Here is a 25,119-nt window from a genome sequence, read left to right as displayed (position 1 = left end):
ATATATATATATATATATATATATATATATATATATATATATATATATATATATATATATATATATATTATACTAGTTTACATAGTATTAGTTAGCATATAATATTAATACTATAGTAATATATTTCCATATTTATTGATTTTATAACAATAATTATTATTATTAAATAAAACAATAATATTAAAATATTACTTTTATTTATTGTATTATTATTAATAATAATAATTCACATTTTAAGCTGTTAATTGTCCTTGGTTTCATCTGTCACATTTTCACCCCTGAAGAGTTTGCTGCCCTGTTTATACTTGTGCTCTTTCGAGGACTGCGGAACTGAGCTGACTGTAGACTGTGTTATGGTTATATTGCATTATGAACCATTTCATTCATCTTCACTTGGCCTCTTTCTGGACATATCTCACATGGGTTGTGTACTTTTGATTGTGAAAGTCACCGCTGCCAAACAATCCTGTTAATCAGTGCAGGCTCTATGAGTTAAATGCTCAAACATGTGGCAAAGATAGCAGAACTCAGACTCATGAGGCAATGAGTCACAAACCCGTTTAGATACAGCAACAATCTGTGAACAGTCCAGTCCATTGTGGCTTTTTGTTTTGCAGCTGACAATAAACGTTACTCATTATGTAATATGAGGCTCGTCCTCCTGGTAATTCAGCATGAGCTCATGGATTATAATAGGTAGTTTATGGCAGACCTGCTTTGTTTTGTCTGATGAATAACTCTAGTGCTTTCTCTGAAAAGCCACCAGGCAACTTTGATAACATGAAAAATACAAGAAATACACTGTATTAGACTGTTACAGTGTCTTCAGATCTAGTGCTGTAGTGGTCAGACTTTATTGATATTTACAGGCATATTGTAAACAAGAACAAATGACGTGAACATGCAATTTCCCACCAAACCCAACCAACACACTTAAAAACAAACCATTATTATAGGGTTACCATATTGAATTTGGTAAGGCAAGATTTTAACACGTGATTTTAACACAAATTTAACACAAAGGCAGGACTCTCATTCACTGTAATATCAGTGGTGCCAACAATATAATGTATTTGGCACAGTGCAGTGAAATGGTGAGCATGTGTTTCATATAATACATGTTACTATATTGTGGATATTAGTATGATTGGATCTAGGGCTACACAATAAATCATATTTTTAATCATGATTTCTGCTTCTCTCCATTAAGATATTATAACCGTATGCGATATTTCCCCACTGGTTATTTATCCCGAAAGTTTTCAATTTTAATTTTAATTTGGCATGTGTGTTATCTTTCAGTGGTAACATGCCTCCATAAACTTTCATGGTTGGTTGTTGTTTTTTTTTCTTTAAATTACTAATCGTGTTTTAAAATTGTGTTTTAAAATCGTAAGTTATATTTTTGGAGCAAAATGATCATGACCATTGTTCAGCCCTAATTGGAGCACTGTATTGACCAATCAGAAGCCTAGAATCCCATTTTATTGGATGGATACTCAAAGATAACATATCCACACTGTATATGACAAGGACAAATTGTGTCAATAATAAAGTCAAAACCAACCAGTCGATGCGTTGTCTAAACCAGTGTTTCTAAACCTTTTTTTAGTCGCGGCACCCTTTGGAAATTTTAACAAACTTGTGGCACCCTACAAAATTTATTTTGTCACAATATTTGAATTTCTAACTTCGATGTGATAATTTGAAAGTATAGATATTCGGTACAACAGGGAAGAACTGCAGAATATCATGTCTTACAGATATTTTTTATATTATTAAAAAAATGTGTCCATCAATGGTGGCAATCAGTAGGCTAATTTCTAATGAAGAGACCAATTTATATGACAGATTTTAATGTAGGCTTTTATACATATGTAAACATTATTTAATTACCATTATAACTAGCTATCTCACAAATTTTTGCTCACTCAGTGTTTTTTTTTATTTTACAGTGGGGTAATTAAGAACAAATAAATAAATTAATAATGATAGCACAAATAAAAAATTATGACAGGCCTTCGAATTAAATAAATTGCTTTTTAGTTTTTTACCAATTATCCAAATAATGTTTAGTCTTAGAAAGCTATTATTATCAGAACACACAAGCATAACATAGCGGTTAGCAAATCAATGAATGAGAGGGCAGCGTTACCAGAGTTGCTCATATACCACACCATGTTACAACACAGTAGGGCGATTGCAGACAGAAACAATACTGTACTACATCCATGTTTCCTGTCGGCTCAATGTTTGAGTGGACTTTGCTGTTCCGATTCGCATGAACGGTATACGAGTGGAGCGACTGAGCGGAGCGCACACACACATAGAGCGGATCATACGCAGAGCGTCACACCACGTGAAAGTGAATCCTGAGCGCTGAACTAATTTTCGGCAGCCGAAATTTCTGTGCATCTCTAATTATTGGCAACATCAGAAATGGCTATTATATAATAGATGCTTTTTTGAACATTTTAGCAATTTTAAAATATTAAAAAATGATTTTTTACACGGCACCCCTGCTCTCGACAGACACCCCGGTTGGGAAACACTGGTCTAAACGGCTAGTCCGTATATAGAGATTTCAGCGGAATTAGGCTGGTTTAGAGTAATGTCTGCCGGACACTAATGTGTTTTTAGCAATGTTATGATCACAAAACATAGGCTTTCAACAAAATATATACTGTATATATTTTTTTTACACAAAAACTACCAATAGTCCTCACAAAACAATGGATTCCAACAGATTCAGCATAGTAACGAAAACACTGATGATGCAAGTTCTTGTGATTATAATTGCCTTGAAATGTGTTGATGAAGGTGCTTTAAAGGCAATGTAGAGATGCTTCTCCTTATTTGTCTTTATGTGTCTATTAAAGATACTAAACAAACAGAATCTTCGTAGGTTCACTAACAAACTAGTTGGTTGTTGGATGACTAGTCCACCACTCTGAGCCATATCTTAATAAGGAATGCTGTGAATGTGTTGAGTATGTTGTGCAGAGCAGTAGATGAGCCCAGTCTGTTCTCAGGGTGTTTCCTGAGGAGGGATGGGGGCCTGCTGGAATCTGTGCAGCCCATGTCTGAGCACGTTTTTGTGAGGGGAGCGTCCCTTCACCAAGGGGCTGTCAAGTAAGGTCATTTGTCTTCTAGCATTTTAGAAGAACAGGCGACCCGGATAGAAGCAGAGTGAGAGAATATTTCGGATCATACTGTCAGTTGCTGGACTCCCAGGGAAACACAAGAAAAAAAGTCTTGGCGTTTATTGTGTGTACATTGGAGGGAAAGTCTTGTGTTTAATATGGGCCGAACATGTGAACAGAATCGACCCACAAATTGATTAGTTGTCTGGGAGAAATTATTCTATCATAAAACTTTACTGGTTGGGATATTTGTCTATGTATCACTAATTAATGATTAATTAATTTTAATTAGGCCTGATCAGAACTTTTTCTAACTCACATGCACATGTATATATTGCTTTTTGCCTATATTTTTTTCAATTTCTGGGTGATCCTGCTTATCAATCAATTTCCACCTTTTGATTACAATGTGTTTCTGCAGTCAGTTTTTGTGGGATTTTAATTTCCAACCCATTTGGGTTAGTCTTATCTAAGCAGTATAGTCATTTTTAAACAAGAGTTGAATTAAATAAATCAGCCCAGCATGTTGTGTCTAACATCAAAGGGGTCATATGATGCTTTTTTAAAGATCATTATTTGGTGTAACAGAATATGTTGACATGCTTTAATGTTCAAAACAGCTGGGTCAAAACAACCCAGTGATGGGTTTTGGTCCTTTTGGCCAATTATCTAGATTGGGTTGTTTTTAACCCAGTATTTATTAGAATATACAATCACAGTTTACTAGTTTATTTAATTTCAAATGATCAGCTAATTTAAGTGATCAACTAATCTAAGCTTTGGCCACATGTTCTCTCCTGCACTAAACGTTTGTACTTGTGAGGTAAGAATGAGTTTACCGGAAGTGATATTTGTATTAGCACAGAAGGATTTTAGTTTTCTAATGGGCAGTCCAGATGTTTTTACTTGTAGAATTTCCATGGATGTTTTCATGTGAATGTATAATGCCTGGGAAAATCAAGTCAAAGATAGTAGATCCCAGCTGTAAATTATATGTTTGATGTTTATCCAAGAGGTTTCATCAGTTATCTGGTTGGTGAGGAATTCCCAACATTTAAATGTATATGCACTAAACGTTTGTACTTGTGAGGTAAGAATGAGTTTACCGGAAGTGATATTTGTATTAGCACAGAAGGATTTTAGTTTTCTAATGGGCAGTCCAGATGTTTTTACTTCCATGGATGTTTTCATGTGAATGTATAATGCCTGGGAAAATCAAGTCAAAGATAGTAGATCCCAGCTGTAAATTATATGTTTGATGTTTATCCAAGAGGTTTCATCAGTTATCTGGTTGGTGAGGAATTCCCAACATTTAAATGTATGCCCACTGTGACCTCGCAGGACCTCTAATAGTTGGTATAACACACCTGCAGATGTGAATGGAGTAAAACATTGAAGTAGCTGTTCCAGTATGATGTAGGTGTCCTCCTTCACTCTTTCCTTGCGTTGTTTGTCTCACCTTTGTTAATATTGTTACACAAGAATATAAAGCAGTTCTTTTATTTCACAAGTCAATTAATACTAATAATAATGCTAAGTCCAAACGCTTTGGCATTGACTGGATCTATTTAAAACTCTGCTACAAGAATTCCTTGATAGCACTTAAAGCGGTCATATAATGCAATTTCATATTTTCCTTTGTCTTAGGAGTGTTAAAAGCTGTTCGTGCACCCAGAAGATCTTTAATCTTTAAAGTCGCAAAGATCACAATGCCAATCACAATGCACTAGATAGCCGGCCAATCAGAGCACACTGTGCTTTTCAAAACGATCAGCTTTGTAAAAATCGACAAGTTTCAGAAAGGCGGGGCATAGTGGAGCAACACAAATGTACAGTATATGGAAAATAAAGTGTTTTTTTAACCTTAAACCGCGTAAACACATTGCATTACACCAAATATACAAAATAATGTTCTTTTTAGCAACGTCATATGACCCCTTTAATAAAAAGTCTATAAGAAGGTTACTTAAATGTTTCCATCACACAACGGAAAGTGTACACTGAAAACTTTAAGAGTTGTGAAGATGTGCATTATTTTCTTGTTGAAAGGTTTTCTTGAAACTGTTTAATTCTGCTTGTTGAAAATTCTGTCATCATTCTCACCATCATATCGATTCAAACCTCAGTTTTTTTTTTCTTTTCATAGCACAAATAAAGTAAAGAGATTTGGAATGACATGAGGATGAGTAAATGATGAAATTAAATTAAGCACATATTTAGCAGTAATCTTTATTTGTTGAAGTTATTAGTTGAAGTTCATTCCCTGTTCTCTGTAGAACATTCTCAGAGAACAGGGAATGAACTTCAACTAATAACTTCAACAAATAAAGATTACTACCTGTTAGAAGTTATTTGGCACATGCCCTGATTACACAGCAATTTGATGTTTTTTGCAAGCCAAATCAATGTTGTGATCTCTGTGAGAGAAAAAAACAGCCAGCCTTTGATTGCTTGTATTGTTATCCTTGAGTTATTTGTTGTCATAATGGAGTAAATTCAATTATGATGCCGGTGAAGATACTGAGCACTAGTACCCTACCATACTACTACATGCCTGTTTCAGTTTACTGGTAAATGCACCAAAGACACAACATAATCATCGAGTACAGTTCAGTTTCGTTCAGTTTTATTTCAATTGTTGCAATGCAGCTGCACTGAGGACATTGCCATAATGCTCTGAGTAAGCAAGTCGACTGTGGCAAGAAAAACCTCCTGAAGATTAAGCAGGATGAGGAAGAAATCTTGGGAGGAACCAGACTCAGTATGTTGGTTTATAAGCTCTATTATATCCTGAGAATAATAGCTGGGATTCCAGCAGGCCGTATAATTCCAGTATTATATTAGTTATAATTATATTAGTTACACTACTGGTGGTCAGATTTTTAAAATGTTTTTCAAAAGAGTCTCTTATGCTCACCAAGGCTGCATTTATTTTTTATTTTTTATCACTTATTATTGTATTGATTGATTGATTGGTGTCACTGGGGTACAGATGGATCTGTACTTTGAATCAGAGCTTTAAATGCAAGTAGCAGTATTGTATAAGTCAAATTATATTATTTATAATTGAACTGGCAGAAAACATTTATGTAGCAATGAAACATATTGTTTATTTCCTTTGGACATGGTACAGACTCTGCTGCATCTTGAAGTTACAAATACATAAACGTATTCATCATTACATGCCACCATGATAATATACTTGGTAGGCATATTGGAAACAGATTGTTGTCAAACACCATGTTGTGTAACTGTAAAGCATGACACTATTGAATATCTAAACACTGTATTAAAGGAGCATCTTGAAATGTTTATGTATAACTTGGAAAAATGAAATTGCATCTGGTGTGGAGGACACTTATGTTATAACAATGAAAGCTAGTGCCATTGTTCCTTGTAATAGGCTAGCACCTGAAGGAAGCATGTATAAGCAGTTCATTAAAGGACCTGAGACAGAGCCTTGTGGCACTCCTTAATTCTTAGGTCTGAAATCTCCTCCTTCATACTTACAAATATAGCAGATTTGACATAAATCAGGTTAGAATGGCAAAGTGATTCTCCAGTTTGTTTGAAAGAATGTTATAATGTATAATGTCATAGGTAATACTAAAATTTGAATTTGTGTTCAGACCCACAATGGCTGATAACTATTGACAGAATTGTTTTAAAATAATACCTGTTATTGATTGTCACTAAAGTTATGTTATATTTAAAAAAGTCATATTTACTCAGTACATGACAAAGACCACAGCAATAACACATGCTTTGTTTGATCCAAGTGTTTATTTATTTATTTTTTTGTTTCCAGAGATCTAAGATTCAACAAAATCAAGGATTTACAGCCAGCCTCCTTCAGACGACTAAAAAACCTCAATACACTGTAAGTGTCAATGTTTTCTAAACTGGTTTCATGAAACACACACCTCATAAAACTAAACATTTTGGGGCATGTACGGTAGTTTGAAAAAATATATTTTTTGATGTTTAATACATTTCTTTCCTCTTTCTTTAAGCCTTTTAAATAACAACCATATTAGAAGAATCCCAAGAGGAGCCTTTGAAGATTTGGAAAACTTAAAATATCTGTGAGCTTTTCTTTACCTCATTTGATTGCTTCTAAAAATATAGAAAGTGTATAAAAATACAGAAAGGGTGATGCTTTATGGACAATAGTTTCCCAGCTTAAGTTCTGAGTTAGAGAAGTCAAGTAATATTAATTTGAAACCACTGACTCAAAGCCTTTCACTTGATTTCAGAACCATGATCCAACATGTTGCACCATGCTCACCACTTGTATGAATGATTCAGTCATTACTACTGCCATTGTTTGACACATGAAAAGAGACTCTCACAGATATGGGGAACTTAATTGTCTGCTCTGTAAAATTATCTGTCTGACGGCCCTGACCCAAAAGTGCGGAGATCAGAGTCAGGCGGATCTGGAATAATTGCTTTCTGGGCAGACGTTGCACAGTTCCTGTCTTTGTTCGTCACAGGGCAATTTGAGAATCTGTAACTTTAGTTGTGGTGAGAGCAACCTGTGTTTATATTTAAATAGAGTCAGTTGTTTGAAATGTTTCACACCTGGTTTTGCCTAGATAACATTTAAACTCAGCTGCTAACAGAATACAGAAAGAGGTGAATCTCACCAATATTTTCAAAGACATGTCTGGTCATATTTCACCACCAAATCAAATTGATCAATTATATTTTGCTTCAAGAAAGTGAAGATAAATCAATTTTGCATTGTGAAATTAATCATTTTTATTACTTTACACATTATTATTGGGACATCCATCCCCATCCCTAAATATCATTGCTGCTATGTGAATATATTATTTAATTTACATTTTTATTTTATTTATTTATTAAATAAATTGTAAGGTTACAATGGGGGGGAAAAAATATAAAAAGTCTTAATAGACCTAAAATTGGCTTTATATGGGTGAAATATGACCTGGACATGTTGTGAGGTTCCTCATGTACATATGTGGAATTGTTATTTATTTATTTATTGCTTGCTTGATTGCTATACTGCCAAAAAAAAAAAAAGTAGCCAGCTCTCAGTGTATATCCATCACTAAAATCCCGTTTTAAGAATTATATTATAAAAAAATGTGTATAACCACTGGTGATTGGCCACTGGACTGTGTGAGGTCTAAATAATCTCTACATGAGGCCGAACAATTAGAGCCCACTGTTATTCTAGTGCTGGTGGTCCAGAAGTCAAACGCTGACTTCACAGTCTACAAGTCGTGTGTCACTCCTGATAAACATACTGAGTATTATAAGTCTCAGGCTGAGTATTAATCCATTCATTAACTGCTCTTGGGCGGTACAGTCATCAGACACATGTGATAGTTCACACAGTCATGATGTCCAGCTGGCTAGTCCTCTAGACAAAGTGAATATAACTTGCTCTGAGTGGCTGGTAAATCTAAACTAGATTATATACAGTAGATAAAAAACACACAACTAAAACTTTAAAAAGAAAATATAAATTAAAAACTGAAAATATACAAATTAAAAACTAATTCAAAATATGAATAAAAACTATAATATTATCTTAGAATAACTAAAATAACAATGATTGAATTAGTCACCATCTGGATTTTTTGATATGCTGCAAATCAAGCCGAACTGCCTTTTTTCCCCTCGTCTTCTTCTTAATTACAAATACAGTGGAGTCCAAAATTCTGAGATTTTTTTTTTTTTTTTGGCATTGAAGCCTGGACATAAACAGAAAGTATTAGGAATTCAAAACATTTAAGGACATTTTATGGACCAGTTTTCACGTACCTCTTCATTTACAATTTTCAGTATACTTTTTACTCAGATTGTTACTGATGATATAATTTGTAATGGAGAAATTCAGAAAAACTGCATCATGGTCTGAGCGATATTCTATTCTTTGCAGATTCTTAACCAACATAACTTATGTTTAGTACTAAAAAAGTGTATTGCTTTAGCAGTGCTTATAAATGCAAATATAAATATTGAATACTTGTATGGGAAGACACAACGCATATCTGCAGCATATACTTCCTGTGGGATGGTGTCATAGTCCTCAAGGACACCGAATCATGTGGTTTATGTGACTGAGCGCTGGTTCTCAACAGCACACTGTCCCTAGACAGAAAAACAACAAACTTGAATTCCTGTTTCCCACAGGCCACCCCTTCTGTGTTTTCAATATACAGTCAATATGCAACTTTTTTTTTCTATTATTCCTGCAATATCTGATGTAAAGTTAATTTTGACCTTTCTTTATTTCTGTGTGTACATGTGTGCATGTATTCTTGTAACTGTTAAAAATAGGAGATCCCTCAATGTTTGACTCTCGCTATGTACTAATATCCTTGAATATTTCTTTAAGCTATTTGTACAAGAATGAAATCCAGGCGATAGACAGAGAAGCTTTTAAGGGGCTCGTCTCTCTAGAACAACTGTAAGTAACCTTTTGCCCTGTCACTAGTTTTTAATATTTATCAAAGTTAAAGGAATAGTTCACCCAATTTCTGTTCATGACACAAAGCTATTGTACAGCTTTCAGAAGACACAGAATATAGTGCATAAGTCAATATAATGATATTTGTATGGTGTTAAAAATATCTCCACTCCCCATTTATTATGGGGATTGCATTTTTGTGTTTTGTGTCTCACTAAGAAAGTTATGTGGGAGCAATGTGACTGCGAGTAAATTATTGCAGTTATATAGTTATATATAGTTATATATATATGGGTGAACTATCCCTTTAAGTGTATGATGCAGTTTGATCCATGTTTTTACAAATTAAAGATTTTTTATCAAGTTCATTGCCAAACTGGGGAGGGTGAAACCTACAAACCTACAAATTGCTCTTCCGTTTAGATTTTACAGAGAACCAATTGGGATCAATAGCTCACATTTAAATGTTCCACTTTTCATGTCGTTAAAGGCACAATATGTAAGATTTTTGTATTAAAATATCCAAAAACCACTAGAACAGTGTTATATATTTGGCTGACTTGTGTACTTACATTATCCCAAATGTTTCAAAGAATGTTTAAATCCAGAGAAATAAGCAATTTTAACTAGTGACACGGCCCGTGTCCATAGTGTCATTGTGTCGCCTGCCAATGACGTCATAACCCCTCGATTTCCAGTATCTAGTATGATAAAACAGCGCTGCTTTACCCCACATACGCACGACCGGAAGCAGCGGAAGCGCTCGACTGTGGCATAATAAAAGCTCCGCTGCTTTACCCCACATACGCATGACCGGAAGCAGCGGAAGCGCTCAACTGTGGCATAATAAAAGCTCCGCTGCTTTCGAGCCGTGTGTCGCGCTCGTTCAGCGGCCTCGTTTCGTTTTGATGGCTTTCAGCCTCACCCTGCTTCATAATATGACGTTAATAAATCTTTAATACATTAGCTCATTCATGAACATGACTTCTGCCCGAGTCCCGTCGGATTGCATCTGCTGTGGGGATGAAGACCACAACTCCCATGATTCCACACTCAGTCACGGAGTCATCAAACTATGCCTTTGTCTCTTTGTTTGTTTTGAATACGCGCCCTCCAGTGGCGAAAACTTACATACTGTGCCTTTAACATGGTTATTTAGTGATATCTGCCATGATGTCATAAACATCTCGCTTGCAGCTGGCTAGAGTTCAGATAATATTAACACATTTTACAGTCACCTCAATTATTTCTTATTACTCTCCATAATCCTTTGAAACTGTAATTGTTGACCTTATTTAAAACCCACAGTATTTTTGCCTTGTAGCGAGAGTTTTTTTGGGGGGTTTTTGTCACCGAGTTAGAAATCTGTTTAATGTTTGAAAGTCAACATGAAATGAAACTAGAGCGTATTTGCTTTCCTAAAACACGTCCCTCATCTTACATGATTAACTGGTGCACATTGTTTAAAAAAAATATTAATAATGGTCTCTATCCAATAAGTTATCAATAATTAAAACAGAGTCATGCTCTTTGTTTTATTGTTGAAAATGCATACGATTATGGAAGTAAAACAGGTACTGGACAATGTTTTGTGTTGACATAAATCTATGGGAAAGCTCTAGATACTATGTTTATGGCAAGTAAAACACTGTGCATATGACTCTCTCTCTCACACAGATACCTGCACTTCAACAACATTGAGTCTTTGGAGCCGGAGTCTTTCTCTCATCTGCCCAAGCTTGAGCGGTTGTGAGTTACACATGCATCTCAAACCTCAAATCATCACTCAGATCCCTACAGGGTTGCATGTTTAGTCATGATAACACGTCCCTTTTAAAATGAGATCAAAAATGAGATGAGCGTGTAGGCAAATGTGTGCATGAGCTGACACTGTGCACTAGTGTGTAGCCTATATTCTGGTTTGTTTTGAGAGAGGAATTGTCTTCAGAAGGGATGCTTTAACCTTGTAAAGCCTGACATTTGAAAAAAAAATATCATATGTGTTTTTGTTGGTATCATATTTGATACCTAAGGATTTTTTTTGGCTCATATAGTATGATGAAGTGAGAATATGAAGCTCAAACTCGAGGAGGAAAAACAGCTCAGTTCTATCCAGAGGCCCAGACTGGGTAAAAATATGCAATTTGGTGCAGATGCTGATATTTATATGGGCAAAAAGTAAGACAAAATTCTGATATAGTATAGATGATAGTGTTTTAGTGTTGAAACTATTCCAAAAAATGAAGGGTGCATTTTGCACTCAGTTTGTTTGGGTAGATTTCATCCCATTTGTTGAGTAAAGACTCCCTAAATGTAATCGCTATGATGCATAAAAAAAATTAGGTAAAGCCTGCTCAACATTTGTCAATACATTACAAAACAAAGTATTTACAAAAAGTAAGTAATATGAACTCTTGATTATTATCCACTTGATGTTTTTGCACATGCTTGCCATGAACAAGTAAGAAGTTACATGCCACTGCATTACTTAGTAACAGCTATTTCTCATTCAGTATGAGGTATAGACTTCGTTCAGGTCTTTCTCTTTACTCAAAAACACATAAAATAGCACTTAATGTCACCATTTACTCTCATGATCCAGCCCTGTGCAAAGCATGTTGGGCAGGTTTCAGTTAATGCAACAAAGTGATTCAGATAATCCCAACACAAATGGATTAAGTAAACTTCAATTTTGCATTTTTAAGTGGATTGTGTTGTTCAAGCAGCTTAAATCATTTTTATTACAGTCTTCTCTGTCTCGTTCCTTTCTGTTGACCCGAATTCTAAATGTTTGGAGATTGTTGCGCTGAATTCACCCACACACATTCTGATGTCTTTCAAAGACGGGAAAGTCACTCGCACATAAACAGGGACTAACACGTGAGTTAGGGACCATTTCAAAGCTGGTGAAGAAGTGAAAATGTAAAAATGTTGGATTCATGGAACTCACCTTCCTGTTGTTTATGTGACTAGTTGTGATCAGTAATGTCATCCCTGGGAAAGTGACCCCGTCTGACCTGGTAGAAAATAAGAACATCCCTGTGGACGTTCATCTTTTCATCTCTATTCCACAGAGCATGTAATCTACCGGTCAAAGTTTTGGATAATTACAGTTCTGTCATGACAAATCTTGGAGGGATTGGCATGGTAATTTACATGACGATGTTAATGTATTTGGTCTTGGCGGAATAGATCTGCTACGCTGCTGCGGCAGAGAAAGTACCGAGACTTGCTACTGTCAATACATCCACAACATGCTGCTGTGAGCACGTAAGAAATATTGCTGCTGCAAATATAACATTAATGAAATAACCCAATATAGCGTACATTAATCGCCTCGTAGCAGATCTATACAGGTGGAGCTGGGGAAGGTGAAGGATTTCTGAAGCAAGCCGCAACTGCTACGGCAAAGCACTAGTCATATATTTGAATGTTGAGCGAGCATGTAAGAAATATTGCTGCTGCAAATATAACATTAATGAAATAACCCAATATAGCGTACATTAATCGCCTCGTAGCAGATCTATACAGGTGGAGCTGGGGAAGGTGAAGGATTTCTGAAGCAAGCCGCAACTGCTACGGCAAAGCACTAGTCATATATTTGAATGTTGAGCAGCGAGCTCATTGGCTACCGATACAGGAGAGAACCAATCAGCTGTGCCATGTGAAATGATGTCATTTAGTTCAGATTGAGTTAGACCAAAGGTGAATTTTCAGCAGTCATTCAACCATCTTAGCTACAAAATTATCAAGGATTTGATCAGAAAGCATTGTTTTCCAATCTGCCACAAGTGTCACACACAAATGTGAACTGATGCTTTGCAAAAATGTGAACAATGTTATTTTAACCAAAGAATTGCCACACGGTTTTGTTTTGTTTTCTCTATCATGATCCAAAAAAGCTAAGTCACCTTCTAAACAAATAGCACATCTTTCCTCAACAAAACACAATTTGACTACATACCACTCACAGATTAAACAAATCACTGATCCTAAATATGAGCACTAGAGCACTAGTGCTTTTATGGCATGTGTTGTGTTTTTTTCTGACCTGGTCACAGATTTTAAATGCTTGATTTGTAAATACATAAATACACAACAGTGCACTTCTCATTGCTTATCTATTGCAGGTTTCTGCACAACAACAGAATTACTCATCTTGCATTAGGAACCTTCTCCCACCTGCAGTCTATGAAGAGACTGTGAGTATTACTCAAGATTATTAACGGTTGGGATTATTAACTTTTGAATAGTTGGTTGTGGTTCACTTTAGCTACCAAAACTTTATAAACTATTTAGTGCAGTGTTGTTTTAATATCACAGAGATCCTATTGTATTTTTTTATTAGCATTTTGAATTGCTTTTCATTTTAAATTTTATGTTGTTGTAATTTTGTTGTGTTTTTGTCTCTCTTTTTTTTTTTTTGAATGTTTAAATTTTTTTACGTTTTATTATTTTATTTTATAAAAATTTTTTCCAGTGTTTGTTGTAGCTTTTTCAATCAAGTTTAAATAAAAATTAGAATGTTGCCTACTTTACCAAAATCTAAAAATATATATATATTTTTTTATGGTTTTATTTTCAGTTAATTATAATAACCCTGATTTAGTACCATACCTTTAGATGAGGATGCTAAAAAAGTCATTTTTAAAATATTTATTAACAAGCAGTTAATTTCTGTTTAGATGTACTAAATAACTTGAAATCTATTAAAAACCAAAGAAAATATGTAATAAGTTGAAAAAAATAAGTTTTTGGGTTGATATTCTGAACCTCCTCCTACCAGCCATTCGAGATTAGATAAAACTTGTTTGGCAAGGGTTAGGATTAGAGGTACTCAAAGCTGTATGAGTGCTGCATGTGAGTTTTGCAAGACTTTTCACAGAATTTTGAGTCAACTACACCAACGCTGCTACAAATTTATCAGTGATTTGATCAGAAAGAAATGTTTTCCGATCAACTACAAATTTGAATTGCTGCAGCAATGTCATTTTAACCAAAGGTCTGCAACCAAATTTTATTTTCATTTTGAGTTTGTGTGTGTTTATAGGCGCCTCGACTCAAACTCACTGCACTGTGACTGTGAACTGCTGTGGTTGGCCGATCTGTTGAAGCAGTACGCAGAGTCCGTACCGAGACTTGCTACTGTCAATACATCCACAACATGCTGCTGTGAGCACGTAAGAAATATTGCTGCTGCAAATATAACATTAATGAAATAACCCAATATAGCGTACATTAATCGCCTCGTAGCAGATCTATACAGGTGGAGCTGGGGAAGGTGAAGGATTTCTGAAGCAAGCCGCAACTGCTACGGCAAAGCACTAGTCATATATTTGAATGTTGAGCAGCGAGCTCATTGGCTACCGATACAGGAGAGAACCAATCAGCTGTGCCATGTGATAATGATGTCATTAGTTCAGATTGAGTTAGACCTATCGGACTGCGCCATCTAGAGTTTCATGCCAGAACTCTATTTGTTTTTTTTGTTTTTTTCCAAAAAGCTTCACTTACTTGATCAAAAATACAGTAAACATAGTAATATTGTGAAATTATTACAATTTAATCGGTTTTCTATAGTATATATATATTTTAAAGTGTAATTTATTCCTGTGATGCAAAGGTGAATTTTCAGCAGTCATTCAACCATCTTAGCTACAAAATTATCAAGGATTTGATCAGAAAGCATTGTTTTCCAATCTGCCACAAGTGTCACACACAAATGTGAACTGATGCTTTGCAAAAATGTGAACAATGTTATTTTAACCAAAGAATTGCCACACGGTTTTGTTTTGTTTTCTCTATCATGATCCAAAAAAGCTAAGTCACCTTCTAAACAAATAGCACATCTTTCCTCAACAAAACACAATTTGACTACATACCACTCACAGATTAAACAAATCACTGATCCTAAATATGAGCACTAGTATAGTGATGCTTTTATGGCATGTGTTGTGTTTTTTTCTGACCTGGTCACAGATTTTAAATGCTTGATTTGTAAATACACACTTTTAAAACAGTGCACTTCTCATTGCTTATCTATTGCAGGTTTCTGCACAACAACAGAATTACTCATCTTGCATTAGGAACCTTCTCCCACCTGCAGTCTATGAAGAGACTGTGAGTATTACTCAAGATTATTAACGGTTGGGATTATTAACTTTTGAATAGTTGGTTGTGGTTCACTTTAGCTACCAAAACTTTATAAACTATTTAGTGCAGTGTTGTTTTAATATCACAGAGATCCTATTGTATTTTTTTATTAGCATTTTGAATTGCTTTTCATTTTAAATTTTATGTTGTTGTAATTTTGTTGTGTTTTTGTCTCTCTTTTTTTTTTTTTGAATGTTTAAATTTTTTTACGTTTTATTATTTTATTTTATAAAAATTTTTTCCAGTGTTTGTTGTAGCTTTTTCAATCAAGTTTAAATAAAAATTAGAATGTTGCCTACTTTACCAAAATCTAAAAATATATATATATTTTTTTATGGTTTTATTTTCAGTTAATTATAATAACCCTGATTTAGTACCATACCTTTAGATGAGGATGCTAAAAAAGTCATTTTTAAAATATTTATTAACAAGCAGTTAATTTCTGTTTAGATGTACTAAATAACTTGAAATCTATTAAAAACCAAAGAAAATATGTAATAAGTTGAAAAAAATAAGTTTTTGGGTTGATATTCTGAACCTCCTCCTACCAGCCATTCGAGATTAGATAAAACTTGTTTGGCAAGGGTTAGGATTAGAGGTACTCAAAGCTGTATGAGTGCTGCATGTGAGTTTTGCAAGACTTTTCACAGAATTTTGAGTCAACTACACCAACGCTGCTACAAATTTATCAGTGATTTGATCAGAAAGAAATGTTTTCCGATCAACTACAAATTTGAATTGCTGCAGCAATGTCATTTTAACCAAAGGTCTGCAACCAAATTTTATTTTCATTTTGAGTTTGTGTGTGTTTATAGGCGCCTCGACTCAAACTCACTGCACTGTGACTGTGAACTGCTGTGGTTGGCCGATCTGTTGAAGCAGTACGCAGAGTCCGGCAACGCTCAAGCCGCAGCTACATGCGACTATCCCAGCCGCTTGCAGGGACGCTCGGTCGCAACTCTCACTGCAGAGGAGCTCAACTGTGGTGAGGCCATTCACACACATAAACACACTCCAATATACACTATTCTTTTCAAATCAAAAACAAAATGATGGACCGGCACTAAATTATTGAAATATTTACAGCATCTGCCCCCATACACCACATCCACATGATTCTGCTCGATGGGACCACTCAATGTCTTTGAACATGTTAGTCATCTTAATAAATAACAGATGCTGATCTAGTTTTGTGAGCTGGATTATGGAGAGTTTTCCCAGATGTGTCATTGCTCGCATGCTACTCCACCTCCTCGTCAAACACTGGAGGGAGTGAAGGGTCAAACGTGACTCTTTTCGTTTCAACCATCTGTGAAACACATACGGGTCAACTCTACTGGGCTTTCTGACGTCAGAAATGTCGGCTGGGGAAAAAGCAGCTCAGATCCAGCTTCAAATATTGGGCTAATTACCAGTCCAGTGTTCACTGAACAACAAAATATCCTGTTAAATTTATGACAAAAAGGACATGACTTATTGGTCTATTTTATAACTTACAACCATATATCTCATTAAATGATATAATGTTAATATTGTAGCGAATTTAGCTCACACAGGAAATATGAATAATTAACCATAACTAGTTATAATTAACTATTCATATTTTAGATCCGCTGTAGATATTTAGCTGACCACTCAGGGTCAACTGTCTTGTCAATTCTAAGAACGTTAATTTCCTGGTTAAGGGAAATAACTTTCTTACTGTACAATTCTACCAAGCTTGTAACGTAAATCTGCATGATTAGTGACTCCGGTTATGAGCAAACAATGAACACGTCAAGCGTGATACAAGTAAAGTTTTATTAACTACATAAACACTTAAACTAGTCAAACATACTACATAAACACATTAAGCTGGTCTAACATACACATACACACACACACACACATACAGTTGGTATAGGAAAGGGTTAAAGTTTAACTCAGCATATACAAATCTATTTGAACTACTAAGGTTTTTGTACCCTAAATGTACTAACTGCCACAATAGAAAGCCTTTCAATGAATGTTCATTGTACGTGACCTGTCCATAAAACATGGCCAAGACATTGCAACGGGTCATAAACACAAAACATACATTTTATCTTACAGTTAAATGACCTGATCTGATGTTAAACCATTTGTTGTTAGTTTTTCATTGTATATGTTAGGTGACTTACAGTCAACCAAATAACAGATATTTAGCTGTGGCATTTTGTCCGTTTTTTTTTTTTTCCTGTGAAAATTTCACTTTTGTTTTTCTTTCCGTGCTTAGAAACTGACGTCTTTTATCATTTCAACTGTCATGGTCAGTGAAATAGAAATGAAACGAGTAATTAATATAATAATTGTTCAAGTCTATATCTTTTACTCTGAAATGTGGTCCTTTGTGTGACCTCTGAGCAGCAGTAGAGGTTTCACCACAGTAGCCACAGGCCATAGCAGCAGTTGTGCTCGATAGACTTGCTCAGGCTTGTTACAGTAATCAGCCCCCCACAAACACCCCTATTGGCTCTGTAGAAGAATGGGTTTATCACCGTATGGCTTTTCCACCCCCTCTATACATAAAACACAGCACATAGACGCCTGAGGCACCTGTCAGAACACATCACCAGCCCGCCAGACAGCTGCAGTTTCTCTGGGACTGGTACCCGTCGCATGACTGCCACACTGTGCAATGCAAAACAAAAGTCAGCTGTCAGCATGAAGATTGAAGGTCACCCAAAAAATAAAGATTGTCATCATTTGCCTATCCCCTTGCCGTTGCAAAACTGCATGAAAGCAGATGTTTTGCAGAGTGTCCAGGCTGCTATTTGACAAAAGTTAGCAAATGGGAATAAGTGTAAACTGCCTTTAATTTGATGGTTAATGATAGATTTCCTTCCATGGAACCGATAATTTAACTTAAGAAGACTTGGAAGAAAGGCGTATGGACTACTTTATAGTACTTTTACGGAGCTCAACAGCCTTGCTTTCATTGTTTGGAAAAGTTCAGCTTGGGCATTCAGCAAAACATCTCCTTTTGGGTTCCACCATAAAAAGAAAAGCATATGGGTTTGGAACAACATGATGGTAAGCAAGCTTGTTTAAACGATTCTTATATAGAGAGTGCTGCAGTGATTATGTATTTTTGTAGGCCAATCTGAAACCATAGGTTTGCATCACCCTGGTTCCCTTGACAAAATCCCAATATGATTTTTTTTTTCTTTTGGATTATTGTAGAAAATAAGCTCTGTGACCAACAGAAGTTTATGATTCTTACATTCTTACAGCTTATGTATTTTGAAGCCTAAAAAGCTAAACGTAGACTATAAATGAACTAAACCATAGTCACATGACTTCAACATTACCACCATTAAGCTTCTGACAACTCTTTCAGTCTTTATTTAAAGAAAAAATAAAACAAAACATTTTCCCTGGCGGTTAGTTAGAATAGTTTATAGCGCACTTATAAACAGTGTTGGGGGTAACGCATTACAAGTAACGCGAGTTACGTAATCTGATTACTTTTTTCAAGTAACTAGTAAAGTAACGCATTACTTTTTAATTTACAAGAAAATATCTGAGTTACGTTTTCAAATAAGTAACGCCAGTTACTTTTTTTTGCCATTTATTGATTGAAAGCTCTCCTGTCCCCTTGTTGAGAGAAATCGGGAGTAAATGTTACTTTATTTCTAGAATAAATGTGAACATGCATTAATTCATCTCACTCACAAAAAAAAATCTGATTTAGTTTTCCTCAATTAATAAAAACAGTTAAACGCAACTCAGAATATGACAATAATTAAATATGTTAAATAATACAAATATCCTTTATGTATTTAATCCCATTTTATTAACCAATTTGCTGCTGACCTTAAGTGATCCAATTCAACCATACTAATAAGCAAAAATGACACAAGATAAACTAACATTTTTTTATTGCTGAAGAGTGTTGAACTTTCTTCTTCTGTGTTCAGACGTCAATGTACATTTCCTTCAGCCTGAGGTTTTTGGTGTGAAAGGGCTTTTACATTAGCCAAAAATAGAACTTTTTATATTAAAAGCAAACAAGCAAGCCCAGCCCAGATTTAAAAAAGTAACGTAACGCATTACTTTCAATAAAAAGTAACTAAGTAACGTAATTACTTTTTTAGGAAGTAACGTGATATTGTAATGCATTACTTTTAAAAGTAACTTTCCCCAACACTGATTATAAATGCAACAAGGCTGTGAAAGTGACTAGTGAGTAGATGAGTTTGTCTGTTTGTTATGATGACGACGTCTTTGACAGCCTCTGAAGTCCTATATAGACACTTGTGAGCAACCACCTTTTCCAAGACTTATTTCAGACATTTAAACAAAACCCATTGAGCACCTAAGTGCTACAATGCTCACTCATTTCCGGGTTTTGGCCTACAAAAATGCATCATCCCTGCAGCACTCCATAGTACTTTCTGTAATTTTTGTCCCTCTTCTGCCTGTTATATGCAAGTACTTTGACACAGTATGCAACCAGACATTTGGTTTTGCCAGTAGAAACAGTTGAACAGTTCTGACAGATGGTTTGGGAATACATCTCACCATGTGCACATTGGTGTTGGGTAATGTTTGGGGGTTTGGCACGTGGTTGTTGTGACCATAGACACAATCACCTCGTGCCTGGCCATCAACCAACACGGGCAGCCAAACCAGTTCAGAGGAAGTGAGGCAAGAGGGAAATGTTGAATGTTATTTCCAGCAGTCACACAGTGCCACTACAAATAAACCTTCAGTGCTGTAATTCCAACACCTTTTACAGACCAAATTAAACTTGTTTTACTTCTCCTCACACCTCGTCTTTTGCGGCACACCTATATTTAGTTTCATCTGAATGTGTCTCTCTTGTGGAGTAGAAGTTCCCCGGATCACATCTGAGCCGCAGGATGTTGATGTAACCTCTGGGAACACTGTGTACTTCACATGCAGGGCAGAGGGCAACCCCAAACCTCAGATCATCAATGTCTTTGACAGCCTCTGAAGTCCTATATAGACACTTGTGAGCAACCACCTTTTCCAAGACTTATTTCAGACATTTAAACAAAACCCATTGAGCAACTAAGTGCTAAAATGCTCACTCATTTCCGGGTTTTGGCCTACAAAAATGCATTATCCCTGCAGCACTCCATAGTACTTTCTGTAATTTGTGTCCCTCTTCTGCCTGTTATATGCAAGTACTTTGACACAGTATGCAACCAGACATTTGGTTTTGCCAGTAGAAACAGTTTAACAGTTCTGACAGATGGTTTGGGAATACATCTCACCATGTTCACATTGGTGTTGGGTAATGTTTGGGGGTTTGGCACGTGGTTGTTGTGACCATAGACACAATCACCTCGTGCCTGGCCGTCAACCAACACGGGCAGCCAAACCAGTTCAGAGGAAGTGAGGCAAGAGGGAAATGTTGAATGTTATTTCCAGCAGTCACACAGTGCCACTACAAATAAACCTTCAGTGCTGTAATTCCAACACCTTTTACAGACCAAATTAAACTTGTTTTACTTCTCCTCACACCTCGTCTTTTGCGGCACACTTATATTTAGTTTCATCTGAATGTGTCTCTCTTGTGGAGTAGAAGTTCCCCGGATCACATCTGAGCCGCAGGATGTTGACGTAACCTCTGGGAACACTGTGTACTTCACATGCAGGGCAGAGGGCAACCCCAAACCTCAGATCATCTGGCTCAGAAACAAGTAAGCTCCCTCCCTCAATGTACATGTTTAAAGGAATAGTTTCAGCAAGAAATAAAATTATGTTTTCATTTATTCCCCTTCATGTTACTCAAAGCAGATATGACCTGTTTTTCATAGAACACAAAAGAAGAAATATTACAGTATGCCTAGAGTGCCCTTTCCGTAATGAGGAAAAACACCATGAAAGTACTGCTTAAAGCTTGTGTAGTATTTCAATCGTGAAATCGGTGGGAATAGTTTTAGCATGTTAATTGATATGATGTTAATGTGTTTGGTCTTGGCAGATTAGATCTGCTATGCTGATTCAAGATACACAGACGTGCTGTTGTGAGCATGTAAGATATGCTGCTGCTGCATGAATAGGCAGATATCTAGTTAAGTCTTGAAACTTTAGATGGCGCATACTGATAGGTCTTTTACATGCAATCTGCTAGCAATCACATAATTTACTACATGGAACAATCTGATTGGCCTCTGCTGATTCTGCAGCCAATGAGCTTGCAATTCCTCTGAAACCCTCCACCTCTCCCAGCACCACCTGTCTAGATTCGCTACAGGATTTATGTATTTCAGATATTATAAATCCATCTAATGTGTTTTTTTTTTTTTACAGATAATCTTCACTCTCACTAGCTATGTTTCCATCACCATCCATTCATTTTATGCACATTTTGAAGTATTACATTAGAAACAAGTGATAGAAATGCCAAATTTTGAAGAAAAAAAAAAAAGTCCCTTAATTCGCAAAAACGTTTCTACGCTCAGGTGACGTTTTTTGACTTGTGCGAAAAGGTTAATGCGAATAATGGGAGATGTAAACACATTTTACAGAATAAAATCATCCATGCGCATCTAAAAAGTCATGTGACCTTCCGCGATGAGATGGCATAACTTGACTAACTAGCGGACCGATCTTAGTCCGATCTGAAATGCCTGAGCCAAAGTCTGTAGTCAAAGTATTTTTGTATAATTGGCTCCCAGAACTGTCTTATATGACTGCGTTCCCAAACATCAGGCATCCACCTCCGAAAGCAATGACAAGTCATTTATTGTGTTTCGTCTGCTCGCTCTAAGGTGCAAGTAATTTATTATGTGTGAAAATAATTATATTCAATGGCTTCTCCTACTTTTCTTATTTATATTTAGTGGCAGTTTATCAGGAAGTGACCATTTTGTTCTCTTTGACTCGTTGAATGGCAACGGTGCTTTTTGTGCATAAGTTAAATTCTCAACTTTGGATGTAAACATAGATACTGTAGCATAGCTCTGAAATCTGATTCCATTTGTGTTGAAATCAAATATCAAATATGACACGTCAAGACAAGTCATGGTTAATTGCAATCCAACATCTTTGGTTCTCACATCTACGTGGTCAAAAGCGGGCAGGCTCAAAATGTTTAGACCCCATTTAAACCTGTATTTAATGTAGTCTACGTGTGATCAGATTGACAAAAATGCATCCTAATGCCAAGTGTAAACGGGACCAATCAGACAACTTCAGAAGACTTTAAATATGGCGCACGAGCCGCTTTAACTATTTTGTGTGTGTGTGTGTGTGTGTGTTTTGTTATTTTGGAGCTTGATAGTCTGGGAATTCTAAGAAATGTATCTGCATTTGTGTTCCATGTAAAGCAGAAAGTGATTCAGGTTTGGACTGACAAGAATATGAGTAAATCGTGGCAGAAATAAAATATTTTCTTTTATCCTCCATATGTGAAGGGTATGTGCATAAATGGGAAAATCTTTTTTCAGCAATGCTCTGAACATGAGGGACGACACACGTCTCAATCTTTTGGAAGATGGGACCCTGATGATCCAGGACACACGAGAAACAGACCAGGGAGTTTATCAGTGCATGGCCAAAAACGTGGCTGGAGAGGTGAAGACCTCAGAGGTCACCTTGCGATACTTCAGATCACCATGTGAGTGTGATAGGGTCCTGTAGGCTGTGACTACTAGAACTTCCCAAACTAGCTCAACCCTACTTAGTTTAGCAATCTACAAACATTTCATATATGCTGGAAAAAAATGATTACAAAGAAACAAAAAGTAACACACTGAATAACATTTTTTTTTTTACAATTTGAGCAATTTCTGAGTAAGAAATGTTTCAGTAAATTTCACAAATAATTACAAAGAATTAAGTAACACTTTGAATTTAAAAAAATGTGGATTTACTTTTCTCACTTTTTTCACAACAGTTTTCACTCAGAAATTGCTAGTAAATTTCACAAAGAAATGACAAGTATCAATGAATAATAACAAAAAAATGGTGAAAATCACTCAGAAAATGCTTGTAAATTTCACAAATGATTGCAAAGGAATAATTACGAATAAATTTAAAAGTAACAATTTGAATTAAATGTGAAATTCAAGAGTAGAAAAAAAAGTATTTTCTTTTAAAACACACTCCAAAAAACTTTATGTACAGTTTTACAGTATAATATTTAGTTTGACCTCATGAGATAGACAACATTAAACACTTTCTTTCTATGACTGTTTGATTTAGATTTTATTTTTTCCCCCCAAACCCAGTTTTTTACCTTTTCATGTATAATTCTAGGTAGCATGCCAGTCTGGTAAAGACTGTTTTGAGGCAGCTAACTAGAGGTCTTTCTCTCTCCAGCTCGACCTAGTTTCGTGATCCAGCCGCAGAATACAGAGGTTCTGGTCGGGGAGAGCGTGACCCTGGAGTGCAGTGCGACGGGCCAGCCGCAGCCCCGCGTGACCTGGACCAAAGGAGACCACACAGCCCTCCCAGTGGACCCCCGCATCAACATCACTCCTTCAGGAGGTCTCTACATCCAGAACGTCAATCAGGCCGATGGGGGACAGTACACCTGCTTCGCAAGCAACAACGTGGACACCATCCACGCCACTGCGTATATTATAGTACAGGGTAAGTAAAGCAGAAATGTGTTACATCAGTTCATAATCATGATTCTATTTCTGATCATTTAGTTTATTGTATTGATATTTCATTTATTTTATGTGTATTCATAATCTTTTCAATTAATGGATGTCCAAAAATGTCATTCACTGCGAAGTTAAGGTGGCAGTTGTGAAGTTAATGAAAAAACACTGACCTGAGATATACAGTGTGAGACGTGGAAGAAAAATAAAACAGGAATCAGTTAACCCAAGTCAAGTCAAAACAGATGTACATCAAGTGGAAAATACATGTATTTTTATACTGTCCAATGTACACATCCAGTCCTTCAAAATAAAAGGGATAAATAGTGTTTAAAAAAAAAAAGATTTGAAAATCATGGTTTCCTAAAGTTTGACTAAAAGTGAATAAGACTCCTCATACAAAAAATAAAATAAATAAATAATAATTATAAATAAAAGAAACAATTTTGTTTTGGCTTGAGACCAAAGTGTTGATGTCCAGAACACATACTGACTAGATAGAATGCATTTCAAAGGGTTTGATTAATTCTTCTTGTGTTTTTTTTTTTTTGTACATAATTGAAAATATGATGCATAAAAATACATCAAAATAAATATGAAGGTCCTTTGAAGTTGTCTTTAGTTACAGTAAGTAAACTAAATTAAACCCTACGTTTATTGGTTTAACCCTAAGTGAAAATTCTACTTTTATATTAAAACTAATTTAGCTTTAAAGGTGAAATTAAGTTGTAAAAAAAAAAATATATATATATATATATATATATATATATAT

The 25,119-nt window shown here is 35.6% G+C and overlaps 1 protein-coding gene across 1 annotated transcript in view; it reads left to right on the top strand.

The window, feature by feature from the left end:
* LOC107589757 (peroxidasin) overlaps positions 1 to 25,119 on the top strand; it is a 65,027-nt gene that overhangs the window by 13,672 nt on the left and 26,236 nt on the right. Inside the window, exons 2-10 of the mRNA XM_016278280.1 lie at positions 6,952 to 7,023; positions 7,157 to 7,228; positions 9,520 to 9,591; positions 11,269 to 11,340; positions 13,722 to 13,793; positions 16,560 to 16,729; positions 21,317 to 21,434; positions 23,187 to 23,356; positions 24,061 to 24,333. Of these exons, the coding sequence (XP_016133766.1) occupies positions 6,952 to 7,023; positions 7,157 to 7,228; positions 9,520 to 9,591; positions 11,269 to 11,340; positions 13,722 to 13,793; positions 16,560 to 16,729; positions 21,317 to 21,434; positions 23,187 to 23,356; positions 24,061 to 24,333 (1,091 nt within the window). The remainder of the gene's footprint in view (positions 1 to 6,951; positions 7,024 to 7,156; positions 7,229 to 9,519; positions 9,592 to 11,268; positions 11,341 to 13,721; positions 13,794 to 16,559; positions 16,730 to 21,316; positions 21,435 to 23,186; positions 23,357 to 24,060; positions 24,334 to 25,119) is intronic.

This window comes from Sinocyclocheilus grahami, unplaced genomic scaffold (genome assembly GCF_001515645.1).
Source record: "Sinocyclocheilus grahami isolate Dianchi unplaced genomic scaffold, SAMN03320097.WGS_v1.1 scaffold120.1, whole genome shotgun sequence".
Taxonomy (NCBI): Eukaryota; Metazoa; Chordata; class Actinopteri; order Cypriniformes; family Cyprinidae; genus Sinocyclocheilus; species Sinocyclocheilus grahami.
The sequence above is the reverse complement of the archived record's forward strand: the minus strand, read 5'-3'. Positions and strand labels throughout refer to the sequence as shown.